The 13,364-nt window shown below is 39.8% G+C and overlaps 1 protein-coding gene across 2 annotated transcripts in view; it reads left to right on the top strand.

The window, feature by feature from the left end:
• ACSF3 (acyl-CoA synthetase family member 3) overlaps positions 1-13,364 on the top strand; it is a 233,613-nt gene that overhangs the window by 126,367 nt on the left and 93,882 nt on the right. For both annotated transcript variants that reach the window (XM_074201051.1, XM_074201045.1), the window contains exon 7: positions 611-737. In XM_074201051.1, coding sequence (XP_074057152.1) covers positions 611-737 — 127 coding nt within the window. The remainder of the gene's footprint in view (positions 1-610; positions 738-13,364) is intronic.

Genomic DNA, 13,364 nt, shown 5'->3' with positions numbered 1-13,364 from the left:
ATCTCCCCTTTGCAAACTTGGGTTAAAAGTTGCTACCCAGTCTGCAATCTAGGGGCAAGCCGTGCTATGTGTTCAAAGCATTGATTTTTACCCTAAAGTCTCGCAATTCTTGTGGCATGAGGAAAAAATACATCCTCTGAGATTAACTATCCAGGATCAAGAAATGGCAGTAGTTGGACCCCTAGTTTATCAAAGTGAGCCAGTGATTATAAATGTTCATCTTTATTTGGGAAAAAACTCATGAACAGAAAGGGCTCAAAGGGACTTTTGTTTTCTTCATTTATACTCAAAATCTAGCAAACTGAGAGAATAGAGAGAAGCTGCCCAAGACCCTCTTCCAGATACACAGGATACTTTATAAAGACAGACAGTAGGCTCTGGATGTTTGATTGATTATAAGCCACCTGACAGCAGGGTGCATCTGCCATCCATACCCCACATAGTCCTGGAGAGAGTGTCACTGAGTGAAGAAATGCTTTAGGATCAGAATTGACCACACCTCCTTGTGACCTGTGCTTCACCAGGAGAAATGCTTCCTGACTACTTGGTTCTCTTTTCTTGCCTTGCTTCATAAATAGAATTCACCTTCTTTCTCTGCAATTTTCTTTAGGTGACTCCAGGATCAGAGGAAAAAGAAGGGGAACTTTTGGTGAAAGGCCCCTCGGTATTTCAAGAATACTGGAACAAACCTGAAGAAACCAAGAATGCTTTCACTGCCGATGGCTGGTTTAAAACAGGTATGACCCAGTTAGACTATTCATGTATTTATTCTGAAAAGAGAATTCGCTGAGAGGTTGTTTAGGGAGAGCAGGAAGCACAGTGACCTGGGAGTCAGAAAGCCCAAGGATGAAATTTCCTGGTGCTTCTCTATGTCTTCATTTCCTTATTTGTAAAATGGGTATAATAGCTCTTTTAATACCTACCTACCTTATAAAGTTGGGAGGAAAGATTTTTACACATACCTACACACATGCACAGATATTAAATAATATTAGTTAAGTTCCAAGAATCTTAGTTCCATTTTAAACTGTTAAGACATGTACCTATATGTTGATATATGCATATTAATACAAAGATGTATGCAAATACACACAGGGAAGCCAGAAAATATTAGTGTAGTTTAGAGCTTAAAACCTTTTATGTATATGCAGACATAGCTATATGTACACATACAATGTGTACAAGTGGGTGTAGATATACATGTATTAATATATTCTGATAATGATGAAGAAAAAGGAAGACATTAAATACTGCCTTGCATTTTTTGCAATCTTTCTTGGGGATCAGCCTTGGCTTCCCTCTCAGAGCATCCCCATAGAACAAAACACATTTAGTGGGAAAATATTATGACCAGATCAGGTAAGATGCTCTCATTCCATGGAGTAAGGTAAACTTTAAGTGTCTATGATTGACTCATGTGGGTCCTGTCTGTGGATCCTTTCTGATTGTCAGGAGCTCTGGTTCTCCAAGTACCTGGAAACATAATTCACTTTCCATGATAGACATGTTTTCTGAAAAGGTGTCTGGAAATTAAATCATTTTGTATATACTACAAAGAATCTTCTTGAAATGCAAATGATGACCCTGTCCCTTCCCCATCTCACATGTTTTGTAAATCGGTCTTTCCTTAACATCCGGTGAAACTGTTTATTAAATTTTGTTTTTTTACAGTGACCAATCTGCATGAAATTTTGGTTGTTTCCATTTATGGGTCATTTTGAACTGTAAGGTCTTACTGCTCATTGAAGCGATGAGATCAACTTGGTCCTTAAATGAATTATTTCTTGGTCTTCTCTTTCTCTCCTACTCTAGCCTCATGACCCTAATGGAATGAGTCTTAGCTCTATCTCTTCACAATATCAAAAGCCTTGCATATAAAGAACCCCATTCCTTCAGTCCTATTCTCCTGCCACTAACTGGGTCTAAAACAATTTTCATCACAGAGGATAGAATGCTGGACTTGGAGTCAATGGGTTATTGTTCAATCATTTTTCAGTCGTGACCTGCACTCTATGTCTCCATTTGAGGTTTTCTTAACAGAGATACTAAAGTAATTTGACATTTCCTTCTCTCTCATTTTACAATTGAGAAAACTGAGATAAAGAGGATTAGGTGACTTGCACAGGATCACCCAGCTATTAAGTGTCTGTGGTAAGATTTGAACTCATAAAGATGAGTATTCCTGACATCAGACCCAGCATTGTGCCCTAGTATCACCTAGGTCCCCTGAAGTGAATAAGACCTGAGTTCAAAATCTGGCTTAATCTCTTAGCCTGCGATCTGAGGCAATTTTAACCTTTGTTCGTCTATAAAATGGGGATGATAATAATAATACGTACCTCCCTCAGTTGTCGTGAATATCATCTGAGATAACACATGGAACAAACCTGGCAAGCCTTGAAGCACTAGATAAATGCTAGCTATCATTATTGTCATTATTCTGCTTAAATTTTTTCCATATATTAGGACTTTTTCTAGATAGCCTGGCAGAGGCAAACCTGATACATTATTTAAAGTAATGAAGAATGAAGGTGTATTTTGCAATACTTGTCAGCAAGAGTCAAAGAGAACCCAGAATTAATTTCCATAGGCTCTTAGAGACTGTTTGTTTTGTTCATTTGAAGATGTCATGACACCTCTGGAATTTACATTCAGATCTCATTCCTGCTATGTCAGTGCAACCTTTCAACTTGGAATATTTGAGAAACTTCTGCTTCCAGGCTGGCTCCCAGAGTAGAATATTCTGGAGACACCTCCTCTTTCCTACCCTCTCATCCCTCCTTCTGAACCCCATACCCTCCATTTGTTGATGAGAGCAGGATAGGGATGCAGAAATTAGAAGAGAGATTCAGTATTTTGCCTATTTGTAACTCACCTGTACCATGGTCAGAGAAATGCACACACCATTCATTTGACAAATTGGGTCACAGAATTTCCAGACTGGAAGGGCCCTTGCTCCATGGCCATTTTAGTCTAGCCTGTACCCCAAAGAAAATCCCACTTATGACACACCTGGTAAGTGGTTATCTAGAGCAGTCTTCCAGTCAGAGAGAGTCCACTATGTCCTAATCCATTTATATCCTCTAAAGCTTTAATTATTAGGGCATTTTTCCTGACATCAAGTCTTAAAATTCCAAGTCAGTGTCCTTTTGCCAACAACTGTTGATCCCATTGACCCAATAAATTCATGCAAAGAAATGGCCACCAATAGGACAAAGGGCCAGCATATAGGGAAAAAACCCAACTCCAGTCCTACCTGAGGCAGGGGGAGGTTGGTAAGAATTAACCTGATGTCTATGAATTTTTAAACAAAATTTTGATAACTATTTCAATATAATTGATTTCCTCTATTCTATGTATTTTATTTTCTACGTTTTAAAGTGTAGTTCTGGGAAGAGACTTCATGAGGCTGCCAGAGGCCCATGGCACAAAAACAGCTCTAATGGGTCTTTACCCCAAAGCTGATTTTATCCTGTTATACAACCAAACATAAAGAAATATCTTTATGGGAAGACAGATTAAGTCTTGAAGCTGAACCCCTAATCCATTCCAGTTTATAGAATTTCCATCCTAATCTAGAACAAGGGGATGAGAAAGAGATGTTCCTGGGACTCACTTTCTTCCTCTTAAATGCTTCATATTCTCTGGATACCAGACAAGAGATCATATTTAGAAACTGTAGATTCAAGATGGGTTCTTGTAAACACCTTCCTGGTTGTTGTGCAAACATCCATCTCACTGTTTAAAAAGGAGACTGCAGTCTCCTCCCCTTCCTGATCCCAGTCATGACCTTCTCTCCACCTCCTATTCTGCCATCAGACTGGCAGGTTGGCCCCATTGCAAAGCTGGAGAGCAACTGGGACATCCTAGTGGTAAAGGTGCATGTGTAGATGAGAGGGGGAGAGGCTTTGTTTTTTAATAGTAAAGACTACAGTTCCTGTGGCCTCCTTGGAAGAGATCATTCCTGAGACTCAAGCCTCTCAGGGATCTAGATGACACTGCTGCTGGGACCAAAACCCTTGCCCTTGAATGATCAGATCTCTTCATAAGGGCCACTACATGCACGCAAGGCCAACTGGGATCAGATCCTCAGGAGAAGAGCCCAGAAAACTCCTCTGGGATAACAGGGAATCCCTCTCATTCCCAAGGCAATCATGAATCTCAGAGCTTCCCCCCCCCCACAAAACAGGAATAATGCATCCCACTCTGCCTGCCTTTGATGGAGTACCCCTGAAAAGGGAGGCAGGCTGGGGGTTGGAACATATCCTGTCTCACCTCAGCCTCATCTGTCTTCTCTCATCCTCTGATCAAAACCTTATCCAGTGTCATCCCCCCCACCCAGATTCCCCTTCCCTCTCCCTTCTATTTTTCTCCTCTCCTGCTCAGCAGCCATGGTCAAACTGAGTTAGGTTAGCTTTCTTGGTGAATCACACAGGATGAAGGTGAGGAGGGAGAAATGAGCCTGCTCTCCCTTTAAGAGGGTCTGGGCTCTCATTCCTTATTGACTTGAAGCAGAGGGGAATAGTCTTTAGTGAGCTATGAGAGGATTCTTTATAGAGTTTCATGGGTTTTTGGAACTTGGATGTTTATAACTAATCCTCAGGGAAAGTGGGTTCAAGACCTTTCACCTACAGAGCCCAAAATAGATTTCACATAAATGTGTGTGTGAGATAGTTCTATTACATCTCATATAAATATCTCACACACACATTTATGTGTATATATGTCTATGCAAAAACACAGTACTCTGAAATGTCTAAAAAAGAGGATATCACATATGGCAAATAAAAACACAGATAGCTTCATTCCTAATAGATTCACCCTGGTACCAGAAGTTCTTTGGTACTTGAAAGCTTCAGGAAAATAAATACCTTTGCATTAATTTATTCCCTGATGCCTCTGTCCATGGTGGTGTACTGTTAGCTTATTGACACGCATTCACTCATTTGTCCTGTTTTTTCTTTTGTTCATTCTACCTCATTAAAGCAAGCTAATCTAGTGGATACAGAACTCCTCCTTTATTATGATTTTAATTTCGGATATAAGAACCATAGCATTGAAACCACTTTCCATTTTCATCTTCGTATTTCACTGCTGCAGCATCACAAATAGCCCAGAATTGGAAACTTGACTTTCCGGTGAGACTCCCTTTGTGACCATCTTCCTTTATTTTTAACTTCAGATTTGAAAAAAAAAACAAAAACCCAAAAAACCTGCAAATATTTTTTCCCCTTCCTTTAAAAACACTGGAACTGAAACACTGAATTTTGCCAACAGCGAGGTTCAGTGAGTTGATGATGGCAGCAAGCAATGGGAAATGTGGGGCAGTCAGCTTTAAAAAAAAATTTTTTTTTAGTCAACACTCCTGATGAATATTTCAGTTGAAAAGGAATAGCATGCATTAATTATTGTAAAGAGATGTCTTTAGGAGAAAATGATTTTGAAATTCAGTTTAATTTCATTGTAATGCGCTGCAAACAGGAAGGGAGTATGTGTGTTTAATTGGCTCTCGGGGGTAAGGCCTGGAAGATGGCATGCCTTTGTCACAGGCCATTAGCGATACAGACTGCATAATGAGAGAGTACAATCAGCTCACAGCTGCTGGCTCCGACGGGGAGAGAATGATATTAAATAGGAATCAGTATAAATTAAACTTAACCCTTTCTCTGTCTAAATCAAACTTGCAATTCAGAATACTGGAGGGAGCCAGAGCATTGTAGAAAGAGTCATTTCATAAAGGGGTCAGAGAACCACCGGTTAGTTTCCTCACCTTTATACCTGGCTCCTTCCATCTGTCATATATTATTAGAAATTTCAAGAGGAATAGTTTTCCTTTGCTTTCATTAACCCTTTCCTTATCCCCAGATTCCAATGTAAGACCATTCCCTTCCTTAGCAATGAAACCTGTCCTATTGCCGTTCAGTCCTCAATACTAACAACCAGATTATTTCTTCTGACTCTGGGTTCTGTTCCAGACATCAAATGAGAACTGAGAGAGTACAACAAAGCCAAGACTTCCATTTATTCTCAGGGGCTGTCTCACCTTATCTACAGTACCTTCAAAACATGGCTCCCTGGTTGCTCACAATTGGGGGGGGGGGCAGATGAATACTTCTAGGAATGGTATTATATGGAAGTAGAGTCCGATGCCCTACTGTGAGGTTGTGATTATCAGACATCCAAAAGATGGATGGAGGAAATAATTTGCTGGGACAAGAGTTACTAGACTCTGTGGAAAGGGCAGGGTTCAGTAAGTCAGCTAGAAAAGTCTACTCTTCACCCCCACCCTCACCAAGATAGTATATGCTAAGAGGGGAGTTATCCCGGTAAATCTCTCAATGAAGGTCACCAGGAGTTACTGAAGGAAAAGCATGAGGCCGGGAGGTAGGGAAGGGAAGAAATAGACATTAGGGACAAAGGGAAGGCAAGGAAATAAAAAAGATCATGGCCTAAGATCAGGGAATCAACCTTTTTTTTTAAATCACAGACTTTTGGCACTCTGGTGAAACCTCAGAATCACACTTTTAAATGCATAAAATATAGGGGACAACCAAAAAAACCAATGCTATTAAAGTTCATTTATCAAAATTTAGGGGAAAAAAATAAGTTCTTGGATCTGAGGTAAAGAACCTTTAATTTAATTCAACATACTTGAGGGAGGAAGGTGGTGCCTGATGCAACACCATAGTAGCCAGCAAGTCTAGAGGGTAAAGTAACAGCTGACCAACTCATCAACAAAAATTCTAGGCAATGGTGAAAGCAAAATGCAGGCTTTGGGAATTTGTGACTTCATGTTCACTGAACTTTTCATGCAGGACTTTTTAACACTTTTCCATCCTGCCTTCTCTGAACCCCTGGGTAGATTCTGTGAATAAGAGGGGAAAGCAATCTCATGATCCATTTGGGGCCCTTAGTCTCTTTGGTTGTAGCTTCCCAGTGGTTACTGACTCCATGACAGATGCTGCATCATGGGGCCCCATGTGAAACAATCCTATATGTCGGGCAGCCCTTGCCATCCTTGGATGTACGTCCTGTGGGAGACTTAGCAAGGCATCCACTGCAGCAGAGGTATGATTTCATCAGCATGGGATCCCCCCAATTTGTTGAGCTTTCACTGTTTAATGGATAATCTTCATGAATAGCCAGGGTCAGATATTCATTGCCTAGTGGCCAGCTCTAAGGAGAAGTCTATCCAAGTTCCACTAGATTTGCTCCATGGCACCATCACTTCTCAGTCAACGAAGGGTTCCCCAAGCCTGTGGTCATTTTTAGAAGAGTTAAATCCTAGGCATCCCATTCTTTTCCACCCCACCTTTAACTCCCTTGTTGCAGTCCTGAGTCCTTCCTACTGAGGCCATTGAGAACAAGAGCTTTCTGATAAAAGATCTGTTATTAACTGATGAAAATATTGAGGAAGAAGTTCAAATTGTGACCTGGAACAAGAGTGGTGATTTTTATAACACCCTGTTTTGTTTTGGTTTTTTTTTAAGCTTTTTTAAGCTTACCCCACCCTCCCCCTTTTCCCCTTATACACAACACCCACTGCCAGCTCTTGAATCAGAGAAGTGGCTTTATTTCCGATTCTGCAGGTGCCAAACTGTTTTAATGTGTCCCTACTGCTGATGAGAGGCAATTTGAACACGATCACAGCAAGACCTTCATCTGTGTCAGTCTGTGGCTACATGCTGACATCCAGCCCAACCAATGTGATCATGGTGGGCCATTGGCAGCATTTGTTGAGAATCCTTCAGGAACATGTGGAAGCCAGCACTCAGCTAGAGGAAGAATTAGAGAGGAATACATTTAAAACAGCATTGGATCTGGTCATTCTCTCTCCTTAACTGTGTTTTAGTATACCCAGGATCACCTACAACCGTTCAGAGGTCAGGAGGTTTAGGATTGACAAATAATTATTGAATAAAAATCTTTAGGAGTGTTGCCCTTGTTCCATCTTAAATTAGACCTTCATTGAGGTTTGGAGAGTGGCCATTCTCCAGAAGTCAAGATGTTAATGACCGAGTGAATAAGGGCAAGACTAAGAAATGGGCAGCAGCCAATAGAAGCAATAGAAAGGAGAGAAAAATCCTGTACCTTCCAGGGGAACTCCCCACATTTAATGTGCCATCCTCATCATTTTAAGAGACCAGTCACAAAAAAAAATAAGAAAGAGGAAAGATGTCTCCCCATTGTTCCAACTTATTTTAATAAGTTTAATAACCTCTAATTGCATTTTACTTTATGGTTAGTCTTCCTGACTCTTTAAATTCTGCAGCTCAGTTGGTACTGTGAAAATTAAGTTCATAGGAAAGTGGGGGCCTAAATTTGGTCTACAGTTTTAAGATGGAAATCTGAGGAGGCCCTCCTCATGGATGGTTTGTGCCTCTCACTCATATTTCTTTTTGGGGGGGGGGGTGTTTTTTTTGTTAGATTTTTTCAAGGCAATGGGGTTAAGTGACTTGCCCAAAGCTACATGGCTAGGTAATTATTAAGTGTCTGAGGCCAGATTTGAACTCAGGTACTCCTGACTCCAAGGCCAGTGCTCTATCCACTACGCTACCTAGCTGCCCCTTCACTCATATTTCTCTTAATATCTGGTTCATTGAAGTTAGTCATGCTATTCAGATTAATTAAGGGATTTTGCCCTTTTATTGCAAAGAGTATTATAATTTATGAATTCAGCAGAGATGTAGAATTGAGATCACCTATGTAATAGGAAGCTTATATGTTAGAAATCCATAGGTAATCAATCCCATTTCTCCTTTTTAGCCAGTAGTTTTGAATTGCATTTTAAATTTCTTCCAGAGACAGTTGCCAATTGTTCAGTGAAGTGAAGAGAGTTTGGATTTTTCTCTTGGTCTGTGCCTATTAAGGCACTAGAAAATCATTCAGGGAGAGTGATAAGGACAGAACCTCTGATTTCACTGGTTTAAAGACCTTTTACCTGCACAGGTCCGCATCTTTTCAGTCACTTAGAACCTTGGAGAGTTCCTCAAAGACCTGAAATATTAAGGAAAACTTGCCTAGGGTCACGCTGTCACTCAAACCTGATAGCCCCAAATATACAGTGAGGAAGTTGAGCCAGCAGATCTGGACTAACTGCAGGGTCTGGTCCCCTACTGGTTGCATGAAGATTTTTCTTTATCTCAGGATCTGTGTGGAGAGTGGTGGTGGATAAAATTCCATTTGCTCTGGCAGAGGGAATCGGTTCTTCCTTTTGTTTCAATTTTCTCTTGCTTTCTGTGGTTGTGGCTCATCTCTGCTAACATCATGCAGTTAAGTGAGGATTTTCCTAAGGACTTTCCTTTGAGGTTTCCAAGACACAAACCCAGATGAATCTTACCACTCACTTCCCTGGGAGCCTCCCCTCATCAGAGGGAAGAGCATGGGAAATTAATGCATCTGAAACAGATTCTTCATTCTATGGTCTCTGAAGACTCAGGACTACTTAGCAATAACATCCTTCATTTCAAACCCCTTTAGTCCCAAAGACTTTCATGTCTCTTTTGAAACTCACTTAGAATCTCTACATCTGGGCTCAACTTGTAAGAATTTGGAATTAGAGGTGACTGCAGCTTCTTTCTGACGGTGCCCCTGCAACCACCATCAGTCTCAGGCTCCCTTCTTGGCAACATCAGACCTCTGTCCATTGTTATTCTTAGAGCACAGAGGCAAGGAACATTCATCAGATAAAAGTCTGGCATGTAGAAAACATTTAATAAATGCTTATGGGTCAGTTTTTCATCACTTCTCTTTTCTGTTATTATACATATATCCAACTAGATAGCCACTTTGAGGCTGCATTTTCCTGCCCCCATTAAGTTCAGATTCATAAACTGCCTTCACATTTTCTATAGGCAAGTAGCATCTGCTGGGATTTTCCTGAGGTCCACATGGAGGTGTATGGAGCATGATGGGCAAGGTGGAGAGGGGCCAAAAATCCAAATATACCTTTAGACCATGTAGTCTAATCTCAGACAGTTTTCAGATGTTCAATTTGTTCTTTTTTGTTCCTCTGAATTTTCCATTTCTTGATCTTTTCACTTTTTTCCTTTCAGTTGTCCTCAATGATAAACCTCCCTTGGAAACATGACAGCCGAGAATGCCTAATAACAGCTAGCATTTGTATAGTTCTTTAAGATTTGCTAAATGATCTACAACTGTTATGTTAGCCTCACAATAACCCTAGGAAGTCAGTGCTAGTCTTATCACTTGCATTTTATGAATAAGGCAACTGAGGAAAACAGAGAGTGACTTGCCAGGGTCATACAACTACTAAATATGTGAGGCTGGATTTGAACTCCAATCTTTCTAACTCTAGAGTAAGTCATTGCTCTATCCATTGAACCACCCATATAGAGAGAAATCCAAAGAAAGAGTAAGAAGGAACAGTGAGGGCTTCTAGAGATCTTTACCAGGGCACAGTTTAGTTGCAATATGGAATAGTGGAAAATGTGTTTGACTTGGAGTTACCACAATATAAATCCCAACGTGGACGCTTACTAGCTGTGTGACCTTAGGCAAGCCATGTAATCATCTTCAGTCTCAGTTTCATTGTCTTCAGAATGGGATGATTATTCTTTTATTACCTACCTCTAATGATAGTCATGAGGAAAGGACTCCTAAAGAAATAGAAGTTGTTGCCTTTAATGCTTCAGATGAGTTCTATGCTAGTCACTGATTAATGACAATGGGACTTAATTTATCTTTGCCTTTTAGCCTTTGGGAATGGAGTAGATGGGTAGAAGGATCTGTGTTCTTTTGCATTTGGTGAAGCACCTTCATACATTATTAATGAATGTGACAGGTCTAGTCAGATTGATCATGCAAATCCAAAGGCACCTGTGTGGCCCAAGTGTCAGATGGAAGGTAGGGTATCTGTCATTGGTATTGCTACTGCCTAGTCTTAGACTAGCAGGCTAGGATAGCAGTGTGGTAGAGGGTGGAGAGAGAACTGGGTTTAATTCACCAGGCGTGTGTCATTGGGCTACTCATTTCTCCCTTTGAGCTCCAATTTTATTATCTAAATTGGATATAATCATACTTGTACTGGCTACTTTGCAAGGTTATTACAAAAAAATTGATTTGTACAGCTCTCTAGACATAGGAGCTGTAACTATTATTCAATCATATTCTCATGATCCTAAAGAATTCTCCAAAGATGTTGGATGACTTATAGAAAGACAGGTGCACCTATGAACCATTGGTACAAGTAGGAAGTGGCTAAATCATTCTGGATTTCAGTTTAAAAGTATACTCCCAAAAAAGCTTATTCATAACCTTTGACCTGTTGATCCCACCTGAGAACATGAGAACCTGCAAAAAGTAAAAGACAGAACAAAGATCACAATATGTGACTCAGTCAGTCAATGAATAAACATTTTTTAAGCTCTTTATAGCAGTACATTGTAGTATAATGAAGAACTGGAAACAAAAATCTGTACCCAACTGATTGAGTTATTGGCGGGGGGCTGTAATATATAAATTTAGTGGAATATTATATTGTTCAATAGGAAATTAGCTAGAAGAAAAATTTAGAGAAATCTGAGAAAATTTATATGAACTGATGAAGTTGGGGGATGGGGGTGGGGAAGAGAAACATTTCCATAGTCTATACAATGACCTCAATAATGCTAAAGAAAAGCTCACCAAAGGAAGTTGAGCTCTGAATTACCGAAAAAATCAGTATAGTTCTTAGGAGAGTAGTTATTGATATAGACTTGGTCTTTCATGATAAAGAAGTGAAGAACTATTAGGGCAGAACAATTTCTTTGCCAGATTGGGTCATATTTTTTGGATATTTTTGCTAAATTGTTTTTCTTTGTAATAGGGTGGTATTCACTCTGAAGGTACAAAAATGGGAAATTATGTAAAGACAAAAGATATTATTGAAAGTAATTTTTAAAGAGTAAATATAATTTGCAAAGGATATAACTTTTTTTAAGAAAGATTTTATTTGTTTGTTTGTTTATTTATTTATTTTAGGTTTTTGCAAGGCAAATGGGGTTAAGTGGCTTGCCGAAGGCCACACAGCTAGGTAATTATTAAGTGTCTGAGACCGGATTTGAACCCAGGTACTCCTGACTCCAGGGCCGGTGCTTTATCCACTGTGCCACCTAGCCACCCCCAAGATTTTATTTATTTTGAGTTTTACAATTTTCCCCCTAATCTCACTTCCCTCCCCACACCCCCCCCCCACAGAAGGCAATCTGTTAGTCTTTACATTGTTTCCATGGTATACATTGATATAAGTTGAATGTGATGAGAGAGAAATCATGTCCTTAAGGAAGAAAAATAAAGTGTAAGAGATAGCAAAATTACATAATAAGATAATGGGTGTTTTTTTTCCTAAATTGAAGGTAATAGTCTTTGGTCTTTGTTCAAACTCCATTGCAGACAGCCCCAAATTGTCCCTGATTGTTGCACTGATGGAATAAACAAGGTTGATCATCGCCCCCATGTTGCTGTTAGGGTGTACAGTGTTTTTCTGGTTCTGCTCATCTCACTCAGTATCAGTTCATGCAAATCCCTCCAGGCTTCCCTGAATTCCCATCCCTCCTGGTTTCTAATAGAACAATAATGTTCTATGACATACATGTGCCACAGTTTGTTAAGCCATTCCCCAATTGAAGGACATTCACTTAATTTCCAATTCTTTGCCACCACAAACAGGGCTGCTATGAATATTTTTGTACAAGTGATGTTTTTACCCTTTTTCATAATCTCTCCAGGGTATAGACCCAGTTGTGGTATGGCTAGATCAAAGGGTATGCATCTTTTTGTTGCCCTTTGGGCATAGTTCCAAATTGCTCTCCAGAATGGTTGGATGAGTTCACAGCTCCACCAACAATGTATTAGTAGGGCACAACTTTCTACTAGACCTTCCAAAGTAGGGAAGAGCCTGACTATGGAAATTCTTTCTGCTACCCAGTTTACTGTAACAGATAACAAATTTTGCTTCATTGAAAGATTTCAGTTTTAATAACAATAATAAAAATGAACACTTATTAAGAGACTGTTATATGCCAAGCACTAGGGATACATATAGAGGTAAAAAATAGTCCCTCCCCTCAAGGAACTTACAAATCAACATGGAAAAATATTCAAAGCATACCATATTAAATAGAAAGTAACAAAGGGAAGACATGACTTAAAAGGGATAGAAAAGACTTCCCATAAAAGATAAATTTTTAATTGGTATTTAAGTCAATAGGTAGAGATAACAGAAAGGACATTCCAGGCATAGGAACAGCCAGAGAGATTATCTGGAGTGGAGAGATGGAAAATCTTGTTTGTGAACAGCCAGGAGGCCATTGTCACTAGATGGAAGAATCCATAATGGGGAATAAGGTGTAAGAAGATTGTAA

The sequence above is a fragment of the Macrotis lagotis genome, chromosome 1 (genome assembly GCF_037893015.1).
Source record: "Macrotis lagotis isolate mMagLag1 chromosome 1, bilby.v1.9.chrom.fasta, whole genome shotgun sequence".
NCBI lineage: Eukaryota > Metazoa > Chordata > Mammalia > Peramelemorphia > Peramelidae > Macrotis > Macrotis lagotis.
This window is presented reverse-complemented; position numbering and strand designations above follow the sequence as displayed.